Below are 18,878 nucleotides of genomic sequence, written 5' to 3' on the forward strand. Positions count from 1 at the left end.
GAAAAGTGAGTGAAGAAGCTCAGTCGACCTTGCCAAGATTTGGCTTCTCCGGCTGGCCTTCCTATGGACTTGATGGTATTGCAACTTGATTACAACTAGTTATACTAATAATTTGTTCTTTAACTTGTTTTCTGTTTCCAAATTGTTTATATCTTTATCTCTCTGCTACACTATGACTTTGTCAATGTTACTAGCTACATTACTTATAATATTTTTGTCTCTTACAGTATGTGACCAGGCATCCAACAAATGTAATGATGATTACATAACTTCAAGCAACTGGTCAAAAATGTAGTTCTATATGCCATCAATAATTGTGATAGTGTGATTCTAGGTGTGGGAGGAAGCAGGCAAGGGAAAATATCTCGTGGATCCTAATAGGTTAAAAGATAGAGGATCCAGAGAATATTTTATTATCTGTCAATGAGTCTAATCTACTACCACAGTGGCTCAGACAGTAAAGAGTCTGTCTACAATGCAGGAGACCCAGGTTCGATCCCTGGGTCGAACTTGGGAAGATCCCCTGGAGAAGGAAATGGCAGCCCACTCCAGTATTCTTGCCTGGAAAATCCCATGGACCAAGGAGCGGTGGCTGCACAGGCACAGGAGGGCCTAGAGGAGCTATTCCACATTCAAGGTCAGGAGGGGCAGCACTGAGGAGATACCAAGGTAAGGAGCAGCAGATGCGCTTTGCTGCAGCAGCCATGAAGAGATAACCCACGCCAAGGTAAGAGAAACCCAAGTAAGTCGGTAGGTGTTGCAAGAGGGCATCAGAAGGCAGACACACTGAAACCATAATCACAGAAAACTAGTCAATCTGATCACACTAGGACCATAGCCTTGTCTAACTCAATGAAACTAAGCCATGCCCGTGGGGCCACCCAAGATGGGTGGGTCATGGTGGAGAGGTCTGACAGAATATGGTCCACTGGAGAAGAGAATGGCAAACTACTTCAGTATTCTTGCCTTGAGAATCCCATGAACAGTATGAAAAGGCAAAATGATAGGATACCGAAAGAGGAACTCCCTAGGTCAATAGGTGCCCAATACGCTACTGCAGATCAGTGGAGAAATAACCCCAGAACGAATGAAGGGATGGAGCCAAAGCAAAAACAATACCCAGTTGTGGATGTGACTGGTGATAGAAACAAGGTCCGATGCTGTAAACAGCAATATTGCCTAGGAACCTGGAATGTCAGGTCCATGAATCAAGGCAAATTGGAAGTGGTCAAACAGGAGATGGCAAGAGTGCACGTGGACATTCTAGGAATCAGCGAACTCAAATGGACTGGAATGGGTGAATTTAACTCAGATGACCGTTATATCTACTACTGTGGGCAGGAATCCCTTAGAAGAAATGGAGTAGCCATCGTGGTCAACAAAAGAGTCCAAAATGCAGTACCTGGATGCAATCTCAAAAACGAAAGAATGATCTCTGTTCGTTTCCAAGGCAAACCATTCAATATCACAGTAATCCCAGTCTATGCCCCAACAAGTAATACTGAAGAAGCTGAACGGTTCTCTGAAGACCTACAAGACCTTTTAGAACTAACACCCAAAAAAGATGTCCTTTTCATTATAGGGGACTGGAATGCAGAAGTAGGAAGTCAAGAAACACCTGGAGTAACAGGCAAATTTGGCCTTGGAATACGGAATGAAGGAGGACAAAGACTAACAGAGTTTTGCCAAGAAAATGCACTGGTCATAGCAAACACCCTCTTCCAACAACACAAGAGAAGACTCTACACATGGACATCACCAGATGGTCAACACCAAAATCAGACTGATTATATTCTTTGCAGCCAAAGATGGAGAAGCTCTACACAGTCAACAAAAACAAGACCAGGAGCTGACTGTGGCTCAGATCATGAATTCCTTATTGCCAAATTCAGACTTAAATTGAAGAAAGTAGGGAAAAACCACCAGACCATTCAGGTTGACCTAAATCAAATCCTTTATGATTATACAGTGGAAGTGAGAAATAGATTTAAGGGACTAGATCTGATAGATAGAGTGCCTGATGAACTATGGACGGAGGTTCGTGACATTGTATAGGAGACAGGGATCAAGACCATGCCCATGGGAAAGAAATGCGAAAAAAGCAAAATGGCTGTCTGAGGAGGCCTTACAAATAGCTGTGAAAAGAAGAGAAGCCAAAAGCAAAGGAGAAAAGGAAAGATATAAGCATCTGAATGCAGAGTACCAAAAAATAGCAAGAAGAGATTAAGAAAGCCTTCCTCAGGGATCAATGCAAAGAAATAGAGGAAAACAACAGAATGGGGAAGACTACAGATCTCTTCAAGAAAATTAGAGATACCAAGGGAACATTTTATGCAAAGATGGGCTCGATAAAGGACAGAAATGGTATGGACCTAACAGAAGCATAAGATATTAAGAAGAGGTGGCAGGAATACACAGAAGAACTGGACAAAAAAGATCTTCACGACCCAGATAATCACGATGGTGTGACCACTTATCTAGAGCCAGACATCCTGGAATGTGAAGTCAAGTGGGCCTTAGGAAGCATCACTACAAACAGAGCTAGTGGAGGTAATGGAATTCCAGTTGAGCTATTCCAAATCCTGAAAGATGATGCTGTTAAAGTGCTGCACTCAATATGCCAGCAAATGTGGAAAACTCAGCAGTGGTCACAGGACTGGAAATGGTCAGTTTTCATTCCAATCTCAAAGAAAGGCAATGCCAAAGAATGCTCAAACTACCGCACAGTTGCACTCATCTCACACGCTAGTAAAGTAATGCTCAAAATTCTCCAAGCCAGGCTTCAGCAATACCTGAACCATGAACTTCCAGATGTTCAAGCTGGTTTTCAAAAAGGCAGAGGAACCAGAGATCAAAATGCCAACATCCGCCTGATCATCGAAAAAGCAAGAGAGTTCCAGAAAAACATCTATTTCTGCTTTATTGACTATGCCAAAGCCTTCGACTGTGTGGATCACAATAAACTGTGGAAAATTCTGAAAGAGATGGGAATACCAGACCACCTGACCTGCCTCTTGAGAAACCTATATGCAGGTCAGGAAGCAACAGTTAGAACTGGACATGGAACAACAGACTGGTTCCAAATAGGAAAAGGAGTACGTCAAGGCTGTATATTGTCACCCTGCTTATTTAACTTATATGCAGAGTACATCATAAGAAATGCTGGACTGGAAGAAGCACAAACTGGAATCAAGATTGATGGGAGAAATATCAATAACCTCAGATTTGCAGATGACACCACCCTTATGGCAGAAAGTGAAGAGGAACTAAAAAACCTCTTGATGAAAGTGAAAGTGGAGAGTGAAAAAGTTGGCTTAAAGCTCAATATTCAGAAAACGAAGATCATGGCATCTGGTCCCATCACTTCATGGGAAATAGATGGGGAAACAGTGGAAACAGTGTCAGACTTTATTTTTGGGGGCTCCGAAATCACTGCAGATGGTGACTGCAGCCATGAAATTAAAAGACGCTTCTTACTCCTTGGAAGAAAAGTTATGACCAACCTAGATAGCATACTGAAAAGCAGAGACATTACTTTGCCAACAAAGGTCCGTCTAGTCAAGGCTATGGTTTTTCCAGTGATCATGTATGGATGTGAGAGTTGGAGAGTGAAGAAAGCTGAGCGCTGAAGAATTGATGCTTTTTAACTGTGGTGTTGGAGAAGACTCTTTGAGAGTCCCTTGGACTGCAAGGAGATCCAACCAGTCCATTCTGAAGGAGATCAGCCCTGGGATTTCTTTGGAAGGAATGATGCTAAAGCTGAAACTCCAGTACTTTGGCCACCTCATGCGAAGAGTTGACTCATTGGAAAAGACCCTGATGCTGGGAGGGATTGGGGGCGGGAGGAGAAGGGGACGACAGAGGATAAGATGGCTGGATGGCATCACTAACTTGATGGACGTGAGTATGAGTGAACTCCGGGAGTTGGTGATGGACAGGGAGGCCTGGCGTGCTGTGATTCATGGGGTCGCAAAGAGTCGGACAGGACTGAGCAACTGAACTGAACTGAACTGAGTCTAATCTGGAAATTACCAGAAGTGGCATATCAACAAGAAAGAACTTTGGTCCAATCTGGGATAATCCGCCAAGTACCATGCGACAAAAAATAGTCATGAAATGTCTCTCAAATATTGGTCAAATTTCCGACCATGGGCAGAGACTGTGAAATGGGAGTATTTCCTGCCATATCAGTAATCAAGGATATAAAAACCATCAGTGATTTCTTGCCTCCAAATGGAAACTGCTGAGCCCAGAGGGCACCCAAAAGAGAGGACAATGCCTTCAATACAGCAACTGTCAGCTGTCACCACTCCCTATGTTGAATGAAGAACTAAGGATATAATAAAATCAAGAAACAGGGGGTGGTCCCAAGATGGCAGAGGAACAGGATGGGGCGACCACTTTCTTCCCCACAAATGCATCAAAAGATCATTTGAATATGGAGAAACTTCCACAAAACAACTTCTCAACACTGGCAAAGGACACCCGACACTCATAAAGGTAGCCCAATGTCTTCACAAGGAGGTAGGACAAAAGATAAAAGATGAAAACAAAGATAAAAGATTTAGAGATGGAGACCTGTCCCAGGGAGGGAGTCGTGAAGGAGGAAAAGCTTCCACACAATAGGAAATACTTTCACAGGCTGTCAGTGGGGAGCTGTGGAGTCTCAGCCACCAGCATAACTGGAAAAAAAAAAAGAAAACCCACAGAATACACGCCTAACCACAACTACCAGTGGAGAAGTGGCTCAGATACTCACATCTGCCACCAGTGAGTGGGGGCTGGGCAGGGAGGCACAGGCTGGATCATCAGTCCTTAGGATAAATACCAGGTTTGGATGACCTGCGAACAATCTGAGTAGGCTAATGTGACATAGCAACCAAAACTATGGGATCGCCAGAGAGATGAAAAAAAAAAAAAGGATGTTTCCTACAAAAGGCTCTAACGCCACGTGGTAACACCTGGCGCACTCACAGAACAAAAGACTGCATCTGCATCCTAGCAAATACCAAAGGAGAGGAAGCTAGCTGCTATTTGAAGCCCTCCCTCCCCGGAGGCAGAGAGGCAGGTGTGCGACAGCCAGAGTCGCAAGGCAAGGGGCCGCTGCAATGTTGGCCCAAGAGACTGCATCTTCCACCAAGCTGTAAACAGGCTGCCAGCTAACCACATCTTCCTGGGATCCTGGAAGGTCCACATCCACCAGGAGAGTCACAGCCTGAGATCAGCTTCCCAGAGGAGACACACGGGACACATGGGACTAGGCCCTCGTGGCACACACAGGAAACCAAGCAGCAGGGACTAGCGAGGTGGGTAAGATGCATGACCCACCTGGGACCGTGGGCTCGCCAAGCACTGGTCGCTTGAGCAGCTTGGACCTGGGATGAGCACTAAACAGACACCCCATCTGGGCCTGTGCCCTTGTGGGGCACCCAGGAACCTGAGAGACTTAGACTTGTGAAGTGCACAAAACACAGGATCCACTTGGGACAGGACTCTCATGGAGCACCCTGAGCCTGAGCACTGTGGACCCGGAAAGTACACTCCGCCTTGGGCTGTGGCAAACCCAGGGTGGTCCATCCAATGCGAGCATTGCCCACACATGCCAGCAGTATTTGTTTGCAATGTTCCCCCCTCTCCACAGCACAACTGAACAAGTGAGCCAAAATAAGTGGCCATCTTCGCCCCCTCATGTCAAGGCAGAAATTAAGACACTGAAGATACTTGCAAACAGAGCAAGCCAAAATAAACAAAGAAGGGGTAGCCACCCTGGAAGTGACAGGTGCAACAAATTAAAACCCTGACGTTAATGCTGATACTGTGTATTTTGGGGGCAGCTATAGACCTGGAGAACAAGTACAAGCCAGAACACAATCTGACACAGAACTGAACCCACATTGCCCGCAACAGCTCCATAGAAATCCCTACATGTATTTTTACTATTATCACTTTTCAATTTTTGAAAACTTGAATTCTTTATTACTCCTTTAACTTTCATTTTTATAGCCTACTGTCACCTTTCTAAAAAAAAAAGAAACTATTTTTTAAAAAACAAATTCCATAAAAAGATAAAAAATATCTTTTTAATTTTTGTGATCAATTTTATATTTTCTATATTGGATCTTTGGGAGTTTAACCTCTAGTCTAAGTTTTTAATCTTTGCTTTTTGATATTTATTATTAATTTTCTATCTTTAAGAATCTAATCTTCAATATCCATTTTCACTCAGGGATTTGATTACTGGCTTGATAGCTCTCTCCCCTTTTGACTCTTCCCTTTTCTCCTCCTGGTCACCTCTATCACCCTCCTCCCTTTTCTCTTCTCTATATAACTGTGAATTTCTCTGGGTATTCTTAGCTGTGGAGAGGACTTAGGGACTTTATTACTGGCTTGACTTCTCTCTCCACTTTTGTCTCTTCCCTTTTCTCCTCCTGGTCACCTCTATCTCCCTCCTCTTTTCTCTCTACAACTCTGTGAAACTCTCTGTGTGTTTCTGGCTGTTCATAGTTGTTTCACCACTAACCTGGGGGTTTTATCTTCTATGCTGTATGGATGGAGAAGTCGTGAGGCTACAGTAAGATTGGGAACAAAACCCAGAGGTAGGAGGCTCAACTCCAGAACTTTAGAACATCAGAGAATTCCTGACTCAGGGAACATTAATAGACAAGAGCCCACCTTAAAGACTCCATACCTACACTGAAACCAAGCTCCACCAAAAGCCAGCAAGTTTCAGTTCAAGACACCACACTAATTCTCCAGCAAAATAGGAACACAACCCTGAACATTAAAAGATGGGCAGCCCAAAGCTATACCAAACCCACAGACAACCCAAAACTACTACTGAACATCTCATGGTACTCTGGAGAGAAGAGATCCAGCTCCAACCACCAGAATACAGACACAGGTTCCCCCACCCAAGAAACCTTGACAAGCTGCTGGTCCAACCCCACCCACAGTGAGCAGACTCCACAATTAAGAGGAACCACAACCTTCCAGACTACAGAAAGGGCACCCCAAACACAGCAAGCTAAGCAAAATGAAAACACAGAAATCTCCAGCAGGTGAAGAAACATGATAAAAACCCACCAAACCAAACACAAAACAGGTAAACAGGGAGTCTATCTGAAGAAGAACTCGGGATAATTATATTAAAGATGATCCAAAGTTTTGTAAACAAAATGGAGTTACAGATAAATAAACGAGACAAGGATCGAGAAGATGCAAGAAATGTTTAACGAGGATCTAGAAGAAACAAAGAAGAGTCAATCAATAACGAACAATGCAATAACTAAGATTAAAAACACTCTGGAGGAAACCAACAGCAGAATAACTGAGACAGAAGAGAGGAAAAGTGAGGTGGAAGATAGAATGGTGGAAATAAATTAAGAAGAGAGGGAAAAATAAAAAGAAATGAGGACAACCTCAGAGACCACTGGGACAATGTTAAACGCCCCAACAGCTGAATCATACATGTCCCAGAAGAAGAAGAAGACAAAAAGAAAGGGCATGAGAAAGCACTTGAGGAGATAATGGTTGAAAACTTCCCTAAAATGGGGAAGGAAATAGCCAACCAAGTCCAAAAAACTCAGAGAATCCCAAACAGGATGAACCCAAGGCAAAACACCACAAGACACATATTAATCAAACTAACAAAAATTATACACAAAGACCAAATATTAAAAGCAGCAAGGGAGAAGCAATAAATCATACACAAGGGGATCCCCATAAGGATAACAGCTGATCTTTCAAAAGAAACTCTTCTGATTAGAAGGGAATGGCAGGGCATATTTAAAGTGATGAAAGAGAAAAACCTACAACCAAGATTACTCTACCCAGCATGGATCTCATTCAGATATGAAGGAGAATTCAAAAGCTTTAAAGACAAGCAAAAGCTGAGAGAATTCAGCACCACCAAACCAGCTCTTCAACAAATGCTAAAGAATCTTCTCTAGACAGAAAACACAGAGGTTTATAAAAATGAACCCAAAATAACAAAGTAAATGGTAATGGGATCATACTTATCAATAATTTACCTTATACATAAATGGGTTAAATGCTCCAACCAAGAGACAAAGACTAGCCAAATGGATACAAAACAAAACCCCTATATATGCTATCGACAAGAGACCCACATCAAACCTAGGCACACATACAGATTGAAAGTGAGAGGCTGGAAGATGATATTTCATGCAAATGGAGACCAAAAGAAAGCAGGAGTAGCAATACTCATATTAGATAAAATAGACTTTGAAATAAAAACCATGACAAGGAACAAAGAAGGACACTACATAATGATCAAGGGACTAATCCAAGAAAAAGATATAACAATTATAAATATATATGCACCGAACACAGGAGCACTTCAATAATGTAAGGCAAATGCTAACAAGTATGAAAGGGGAAATTAACAGCAACACAATAATAGTGGGGGAATTTAATACCCCATTTACACCTATGGATAGATCAGCCAAACAGAAAATTAGCAAGGAAACACAAGCTTCAAACTATGCAATGGACCAGTTAGACCTAACTGATATCTACAGGGCATTTCACCCCAAAACAATGGATTTTGCCTTTTTCTCAAGTGCACACGGAACATTCTCCAGGATAGATCATATCCTAGGCCTAAAATCTAGTCTTGGTAAATTTTAAAAACTTGAAATTGTTTCAAGCATCCTTTCTGATCACAATGCAGTAACATTAGATAATAACTACAGGAAAAAAAAACTATAAAAAACACAAACATAAGGAAGCTAAACAACATGCTTCTGAATAACCAACAGATCATAGAAGAAATCAAAAAGGAAATCAAAATATGCATAGAAACAAATGATAATGAAAACATAACAATCCAAAACCTATGGGATTCAATAAAAGCAATGCTAAGAGGGAGGTTCATAGCAAAACAAGCCTACCTCAAGAAACAAGAGAAACATCAAATAAACAACCTAACTTTACACATAAGCAACTAGAAAACAACAACAACAACAACAATAAAACCCAAAGTTAGTAGAAGGAAAGAAATCATAAAAATCAGAGCAGAAATAAATGAAAAAGAAATGAAGTGGACTATAATAAAGATAAACAAAACTAAAAGCTGGTTCTTTGAGAATATAAACAAAATAGACAAACCGTTAAACAAAATAAACAAAATAGACAAAATAGACAAGCCAGACTCATCAATGAAAAAAGGAAGAAGAATCAAATCAACAGAATTAGAAATAAAAATGGAGATATCACAACAGACAACACAGAAATACAAGAGATCATAAGAGACTACTATGATCAACTATATGTGAATAAAATGGACAACTTGGAAGAAATGGACAAAAGTCTTAGAAAAGTATAACCTTCCATAACTGAACCAGGAAGAAATAGAAAATCTGAACAGACCGATTACAAGCACGGAAATAGAAACTGTAATCAAAAATCTTCCAACAAACAAAAGCCTAGGACCAGATGGCTTCACAGGTGAATTCTACCAAAAATGTAAAGAGCTAATACCTATCCTACTCAAACTCTTCCAGAATATTGGAAGGTAAACTCCGAAACTCATTCTATGAGGCCACCATCACTCTAATACCAAAACCAGACAAAGATGCCACACACAAAAAAATAGAAGCAAACTCCAAGCTAATATCACTGATGAACATAGATGCAAAATCCTCAACAAAACTCTACCAAATAGAATCCACCAACATATTTAAAAGATCAAACATCATGACCAAGCGGGCTTTGTTTCAGGGATGCAAGGATTCTTCAATATTCACAAATCAATGTCATACACCACATTAACACAATTAAAGATAAAAACCATATGATTATTTCAACAGATGCAGAGAAACCCATTTATGATTAAAAAAAAAAAAAACTCTGCAGAAAGCAGGAATAGAAGGAGCATACCTCAACATAATGAAAACCACATATGACAAACCCACAGAGAACATTATCCTCAATGGTGAAAAACTACAAGGATTTTCTCTAAAATGAGGAAAAAAGGGTGCCAACTCTCACAACTACTTTTCAACAGTTTTGGAAGGCCTAGCCACAGCAATCAGAGAAGAAGAAATAGAAGGAATCCAAATTGGAAAAGAAGTGAAACTCTCACTGTTTGCAGATGACATGATCCTCTACATAGAAAACCCTAAAGACTCCACCAGAAAATTACTAGAGTTAATCAATGAATATAGTAAAGTTGCAGGATATAAAATTAATACACAGATATCACTTGAATTCCTATACACTAACAATGAAAAAACAGAAAGAGAAATTAAGGAAACAATCCCATTCACCATTGCAATGAAAAGAATAAAATACTTAGGAATAAATTTACCTGAAGAAACAAAAGACCTATATATAGAAAACTATAAAACAATGATGAAAGAAATCAAAGATGACACAAATAGATGGAGAAATATACCATGTTCGTGATTGGAAGAATCAATGTAGTGAAAATAACTACACTACCCAAAGCAATCTATAGATTCAATGCAATTCCTATAAAGCTACCAATGGTATTTTCAACAGAACTAGAACAAATAATTTCACAGTTTGTATGGAAACACAAAAAACCTCAAAGAGCCAAAGCAATCTTGAGAAAGAAGAATGGAACTGGAGGAATCAACCTGCCTGAATTCAGACTATATTACAAAGCTACAGTCATCAACACAGTATGGTATTGGCACAAAGACAGAAATATAGATCAATGGAACAAAATAGAAAGCCCAGAGATACATCCATGCACCTCTGGACACCTTATATTTTTGACAAAGGAGGCAAAAACATACAATTGAGAAAAGACAGTCTCTCTAGCAAGTGGTGCTGGGAAAATTGGTCAACCATGTGTAAAAGAATGAAACTAGAACACTTTCGAACGCCATACACAAAAATAACTTCAAAATGGATTAAAGATCTAAATGTAACACCAGAAACTATAAAATTTTAGTGGAAAATATAGACAGAACACTTAAACCACAGGAAGATCCTCTATGTCCCAACTCCCAGAGTAATGGAAATAAAACAAAAATAAACAAATGGAACCTAATTAAACTTAAAAGCTTTTGCAAACAAAGGAAACTATAAGCAATGTGAAAAGGCAGTCTTCACAAGAAAATAACAGCAAATGAAACAACTGACAAAGAATTAATCTCCAAAATATACAAGCAGCCCATGCAACTCAATACCAGAAAAACAAATAACCCAGTCAAAAAATGGCCAAATAACTAGAGACATTTCTCCAAAGAAGACATACAGATGGCTAATAAACACGTGAAAAGATGCTCAACATCACTCGTTATTAGAGAAATGCAAATCAAAACCATGATGAGGTATCATCTCATGCCAGTCAGAATGGCCACCAACAAAATGTCTACAAACAATAAATGTTGGAGAGGGTGTGGAGTAAAGGGAACTCTCTTACACTGTTGGTGGGAATGCATACTGGTACAGCCATTATGGAGAACCATATGGAGATTTCTTATAAAACTGCAAATAGAACTGTCATATGACCCAGCAATCCCACTGCTGGGCATGTACACCAAGAAAACCAGAATTGAAAGAGACACATGTACCCCAATGTTCACTGCAGCACTGTTTACAATAGGTAGGACATGAAAACAACCAAGGTGTCCATTGGCAGATGCATGGAAGTTGTGGTACATAAACACAATGGAATATTATGCAACTATAAAAGGGAAGACATTTGAGTCAGTTCTAATGAGGTGGATAAACTGGAATCTATCATACAGAGTGAAGTAAGTGAGAAAGAGAAACACCAATTCAGTATAATAACACATATATATGGAATTTACAAAGATGGTAATGACAATCCTATATACAAGGCAGCAAAAGAGACACAGATGTAAAGAACAGACTTTTGGACTCTGTGGGAGAAGGTGAAAGTGGGATAATTTGGGAGAATATCACTGAAACATGTATATTACCATATGTAAAATAGATGACCATGCAAGTTCAATGCATGGAGCAGAGCACCCAAAGTCAGTCAGTGCTCTGGGACAACCCAGAGAGATGGGGTAGGGAGGGAGATGAGTGCGGGGTTCAGGATTGGCAGACATATGTGCACCTGTAGCTGACTCATGTCGATGAATGGCAAAAACCATCACAATACTGTAAAGTTAATTATTCTTCAATTAAAATAGTTAAATTTTTTTTTAAGTCAAGAAACAGGATTCTGGCCCCACATAGGTGAGGTTCACATGGAAGAAATTATTTCAGTATACCCAGACGCTTGCATATTTCTAAACTTAGAAAAGTGTTAAATTCCTTAACTTGAAAGATATATGATTTTCCCTAATTAACAGTAATCTTTGACATTGAGACTACCTGCCCCACTGTATTGCAAACTCCTACATAACTTGACTGCTTCCCCCACTGCCTCAAAGCAGTTTCTCAGGACTACTTGAGATGCTGTCTCCTGGGCTTGAAGTCCTAAACATTCCCACCAAATAAAACATAACTGTCAATTTCTAGGTTGTGACTTGTTTTTTCAGTCAACATTCTAAGCCTCATTTTTAGAAATCATAATGTTGAAAGGCATATAACATGTCAGTATGTGTGCTGCCAAAGGGAGCCCAGCACACAACATATTAAAAATACAAAAATTAAGGCTGAGATAAAAATCATGGTACATTTTATCCACTGCAATTACCAATAGCAAATACAACAGTATTTACTTAAGTATTTTGTTTGAACACGATCAGGCCACTTTTTAAATCTAAGAAAGTTTTCTCATATCTACAGTATGCCCCTCCATAAACAAACCAGATTCTAAATACTTAATATAAAATTTAAATATTTATTTTTACTTCTATGGTCAAGTAATAGAAAAATGTGAAATAACAGTATGGTGGTTTCTCAAAAATCTAGAGTTGCTATATGACCCAGCAATTCCACTCCTGGGCATACATCTGGACAAAACTATAATTCAAAAAGATACACACACACCAATGTTCCCAGTAGCATTATTTACAACAGCCAAGACATGGAAGAAACATTAATGCCCATGGACAGATGAATGGATAAAGAAGATGTATGTGTACACACACACACACATATATATATATAATGGAATACTACTCAGCCATAAAAAAATGAAAGAATGCCACCTGTAGCAACATGGATCGAAACACAGATTATCATACTAAGGTAAGTGAGAAAGAGAGAGACAAATACCATATGATATCACTTATATGTGGAATCTAAAATATGACACATATGATCTTATTTACAAAACAGAAACAGATTTACAGATATAGGGAGCAGATTTTTGGTTGCTTGCCAAGGGCAGGGAAGTAGGAGAGGCATGGTTTGTGAGTTTGGGGTTAGCAGATGCAAGCTACTGCATATAAAATGGATACACAACAAGGTCCTACTGTGTAGCACAGGAAACTATATTCAATATCCCATATAAACCATAGTGTAAAATATATCACATATATATATAACTGAATCACCTCACTATATACCAGAAACTAATACAACATTGTAAGTCAACTATACTTCAATTTAAAAAAAAGAAAGTCTCTGGATCTAATATAGGATTTCAAATAAAAACCATTCCAAAATTCATTTCATGCAATTTCTTACACTGTTCAACATGCTGGAGGAAAACCCAATGATAATATTCTCTGATTAAGATTTATTCTTAAACCATATAATTTTTAAAAACTGACCACAAAAACAAAATATGAAAACAATCTGCTTTGCAAAATCTGAAAGCTTAAGTCAGATTTAAAATTAAGTACATATAGACACTGAGAATTATAACTTATAAAACATATTTTTAATGGAGTTATTTAAAGTTTCCTTTGAGTCTTATTTTAAAAAACATCATTTTGACATATACTCACTTACTTACCCACAGCTTATCTAGACAAAACTGTTTAACTGCCTAAACAGGTAGCAAATGAATATAATAGCAGGAGATGAGATGTTTAAACATCAAAGTTCATCTCAACATATCTCATTTCCATGGGTCAGTGGTGAAAAGATGGAATAACCCCTACAGCAATTTTGTAAAGCAGTCTGTCAAACTTTTATTTAAATTAGTTAATTGAATTTATTTAAATAAAATCAAATTTTAAAATCCACAGAATCATGCTGGACAACACAGATATAAAATATAAACATATTTCTACCAACACAGAAAGTTCAACTGACTATCACCACTATAAAGCTTCATGCATCTTTGGTGGCTAAAGCTGTTCCTCCATAATCGTGAACCTTGGCACACAATCATTTGGATCACAATTAATTCCTAAGTGATTAATTGAAAGCTTCTAGGTAGACATTGTAAAATAAATCTGAACCCTTAACAATAAATACTGAAAAACACAATTAGACAGCAGGGTTCCAAAATAAATAACATATATAATAAAGATATTGTTAGCTTGGTGGGACCAGCTCCTCAGAAATAATTAACTGTATCTCAATCATCTCCCTTCAACTACTAGTCCCATACCTATACAATACTAGGCGTTTAAAGAATGTTAAAAAAAAGAGGGGTTTGCTTAACCCCAAAATGGGATGTCCTATTTTGTTTCACAATAACTAAAACTTTCGACTTAGATATGAAAGAAAACTCACACAAAAGCAAAAACATTTTTAAAAAGATACCTGTCTGATATACCTTTTTCCACAAAATTCAAGTACAGGATGATCTTTTGTCCTAAATCATCTACTATTTCTTTACCACTGAGAGTATCATAGGCTTTCTTGGATTCTTCTACAGTTTTGTATCTTACACATGAGTAGGGTTTATTAGGTGGCATTAAGAGAGCATCCACCAATCCACATTTCTCTAAAACCGGAAGCAGTTGGTTCCTACTCACTTGATTACCCAAACCACCATTGGCAACAATCAGACTCTAAAAAGACAAAAAAAGAAAGTAATATGAGCAGTTGATATCAACCTGTTATTTTTAAATAACATTTTAAAATAAAATATTGTAAATGATACTGATTTTTAAATAGCCTTTTAGTGACCATAAACACAAATTAAAAGATAACTTTCACTGTTCATAAATTTAACATAATGAAACAGAAAGAAGAGGTAGAGAGGAGAAGAAACGAGGATTTACATAAATCTTGCTTTTTGGCTAGACACTGTGCTATATATTTTTATACTCAATCTTCATTAAAACAATCTTCACAACAATCTTGTATGTGCTCAGTCACATCGACTCTTTGTGGCCCCACAGACTATAGCCCACCAAGCTCTTCTGTCCATGGAGTTTTCCAGGCAAGAATACTTCAGGGGATCTTCCCAATCAAGGGACTGAACCTGCATCCCTGCAACTCCTTCATTGGCAGGTAGATTCATCACTAGCACAACCTGAGAAGCCCTCACAATAATCCTACAAAGTGGGTAATATTAGCCCCACTTCATATGGAAAGAAACTAAAAATCAGAAAATGAGGTTAAGGTAGTAATTGTTTGGGGTTGAATTTCAAATTTACTTCTGTCAGTTTCCAGAATCTATACTTTTTGATATAACCATTATACAATGTTTACTAAAAACTAAAGGTAAAGGTACTGGCTCAAAGAAAAAAACAACTACGAGTTCTATTGAATACGAATTAGGAAAAGTTTCCTGTATCTGGATAATCCAGTCATTTTGCAATTAAATTTTTTTTCTTTGAAAATATCATGCTTACTTCCTTGTCATTTGCAATCCTGTTCAACTTTACTCAAGGAATTTGGTGGGGAAGAGGTCTCCTATTTTTATCCTGATGCTTGAAGCCTCATAGTCTCTATACTTAAAAACATTCTTCACCATGTTAAGATCTTGAAATTCTGAAGCATAACAAAAGTAAACAACTAATGGCCTACCCGCGTCAGTTTCATCATTTACACCAGACACTGGCAAAGCTTTTCTGAAAAATGCCAGAGAGTAAATATTCTAGGTTTCACAGATCATACAAGGCTCTGTCACATAGTTCCATTAATTATTTTTTGTTGTTCAGTCATCCAGTTGTGTCCAACTCTTTGCAACCCCAGGGACTGCAGCATGCCAGGTCTCCCTGTCCCTCATCATCTCCTGAAGTTTGCCCAAGTTCATGTCCATTGCATCAGTGTTGACATCCAGCCATCTCATTCTCTGACACCCTCTTCTTCTGCCCTCAATCTTTTCCAAGCATCAGGGACTTTTCTAATGAGTCGGCTGTTTGCACCAGTTGACCAAAATACTGGAGCTTCAGCTTCAGCATCAGTTCTTCCAAAGTGTATTCAGGGTTGATTTCCCTTAAGATTAACTGGTTTGATCTCCTTGCCGTCCAAGGGACTTTCAGGAGTCTTTTCTAGCACCATAGTTTGCAGGCATCAATTCTTTGATGTTCTACCTTCTTTACAGTCCAGCTCTCACAACTGTGCATGACCACTGGGGAGACCACAGCCTTGACTATTACAAACCTTTTGTCAGCAGAGTAATGTGTCTGCATTTCAATATACTGTCTAGGTTTGTCATAGTTTTCCAGCCAAGAAGCAATCATCTTCTGATTTCTTGGCTGCAGTTACCATCTGCAGTGATTTTAGAGCCCAAGAGAAGGAAATCTGTCACTACTTCCACCTTTTCCCCTTCTATTTTCCATGCAGTAATAGGGCAGGATGCCGTGATCTTATTATTAATATTTAGTTTTAAGCTAGCTATTTCACTCTCCTCCTTCACCCTTATCAAGAGGTTGATCAAGAGGTTCTTTAGTGCCTCTTCACTTTTTGCCACTAGAGTGGTATCATCCATGTAACTGAGATTGTTGATGCTTCTCCCGCCTATCTTGATTCTAGCTTATAACTCATCCAGCCTGGCATTTCTCATAATGTGCTCAGCGTACAGGTTAAATAAACAGGGTGACAGCAGACAGCCCTGTCATACTTTCTTAATTCTGAACCAATCAGTTGTTCTGTACAGGGTTCTAACTGTTGCTTCATGACCCACAGAAAGGTTTCTCAGGAGACAGGTTAAATGTGTCTGGTATTCCCATCTCTTTGAGAGCTTTCCACAATTTGTTATGATCCACACAGTCAAAGGCTTTAGTATAGTTGATGAAACAGAGATAGATGTTTTTCTGGAATTCCCTTGCTTTCTCTATTATCAGGCGAGTGTTGGCAATTTGATCTCTGGTTACTATGCCCTTTCTAAACCCAGGTAGATCGTCTGGAAGTTCTTGGTTCATGTATTGCTGAAGCCCAGTGTGCAAGATTTTAAGCATAACCTTACTAGCATGGGAGATGAGTGCAACTGTCTGATGGTTTGAACATTCTTTAGTACTACCCTTCTTGGGGACTGGAATGAGGATTGACCTTTTCCAGTCCTGTAGCCACTGCTGGGTCTTCTAGATGTGCTGATATATTGAGTGCAGCACTTTGACAGCATCATCCTTTGGGGTTGTGAACAGCTACTAGAATTCCATCGCATCCACTAGCTTTCTTAACAGCAGTGCTTCCTAAGTAAGGCCCACTTGACTTCACACTCCAGAATATCTGGCCCTGGGCTCTGGGTAACTGATCACACTATCATACTTATCCAGTTCATCAAGATCTTTTTTGTACAATTCTTCTGTGTATTCTTTCCATCTCTTCTTGATCTCTTCAGCATCTACTAAGTCTCTATTTAGTTGTAATTTTTTAACAACCCTTAAAATGTAAAACTCTTTCTTAGCTAACAAGTCAGATTTGACCTGAAGACAGTAGTCTGCCAACACTTGATTTATATGAAGCTGGAGTTTAGAACATAATGTATCAGTTTCATATGTATAAAATGAGAAGGTTCATATCTAGAACCTTGTTTTAAAAGAATATAAAAGAAATTATTATAAAATTGGATAATAAGTAAAACTCTGCTCTGTTATGGGGCAGCCAATAGTTTATATGTACGGTGGCTCAGTGGTAAAGAATCCACCCGCAGTGTAGGAGAAACAGGTTTGATCCCTGGGTGGGGAAGGTGCCCTGGAGAAGGAAATGTCAACCCACTCCAGTATTATTGCCTGGGAAATCCCATGGACAGAGGAGCCTGGCAGACTACCATCCATGGGGTTTCAAAAGAGCTGAACAGGACTTAATGACAAAAGAACATGTAAGTATATACACACACACACACAATAAACATACTAATACAATACTATAAAATATGGTATAAAATTTAGTCTCAGATGGTTTATCCTGGATTCATTAAGTGAGATTATAAATTAAAGTACCAGAATAGCTTTGGTCATATGTAGCCATAATACAAAAATATTTCCAGTATTCCCAAATCTAAGGACACACAAGTTTTGTAACTGACAAGGATCCATAGCCCTACCTAGGAATTGGGGAAGACAGTGAGAGGTGACCTGAGGAGTAGCAGTACTCAGAAATGCTGTCCAAGTGATTTGTGGGCAATGCTAAAGTCAAACCACACAAAAACAAGTGCAATGCGGGAAGGAAGGGAGGAACTTACTTACTATTTCATGTGGGCTATACAATTAATGCTTACTTTAATAAACAGTTGTTCAGTCAAGCAATTTTTCCAGTAATATGAAGAAAAGAATTCAGATTTTTTTAAAGTTATCTCAGTCCTGATAGGTTGAGGACCATGGCTCTAGAAAAACCTAACAATCTCTATAACATTGTACAAAGATACCTACGTGCATGCGTGCTAAGTTGCTTTAGTCATGTGTGACTCTGTGCAACCCTAAGGACTGCAGCCTGCCAGGCTCCTCTGTCCACAGGTTCTCTAGGCAAGATCACTGGAGTGGATTGCCATGCCTCCTCCAAGGGATCTTCTGACCCAGGGATCAAACCTACGTCTCTTAAGACTCCTGTACTGGCAGGCGGGTTCTTTACCACTATTACCACCGGGAAGTCCACAAAGATATCTATATTTATGA

At 39.1% G+C, this 18,878-nt stretch overlaps 1 protein-coding gene across 2 annotated transcripts in view; it reads right to left on the bottom strand.

Annotated features, from left to right (window-relative positions):
- ALKBH8 (alkB homolog 8, tRNA methyltransferase) overlaps positions 1-18,878 on the bottom strand; it is a 131,207-nt gene that overhangs the window by 102,901 nt on the left and 9,428 nt on the right. For both annotated transcript variants that reach the window (XM_070803360.1, XM_019975604.2), the window contains exon 3: positions 14,645-14,882. In XM_070803360.1, the coding sequence (XP_070659461.1) occupies positions 14,645-14,882 (238 nt within the window). The remainder of the gene's footprint in view (positions 1-14,644; positions 14,883-18,878) is intronic.

Source organism: Bos indicus, chromosome 15, assembly GCF_029378745.1.
Source record: "Bos indicus isolate NIAB-ARS_2022 breed Sahiwal x Tharparkar chromosome 15, NIAB-ARS_B.indTharparkar_mat_pri_1.0, whole genome shotgun sequence".
In the NCBI taxonomy this organism is placed as follows: Eukaryota; Metazoa; Chordata; class Mammalia; order Artiodactyla; family Bovidae; genus Bos; species Bos indicus.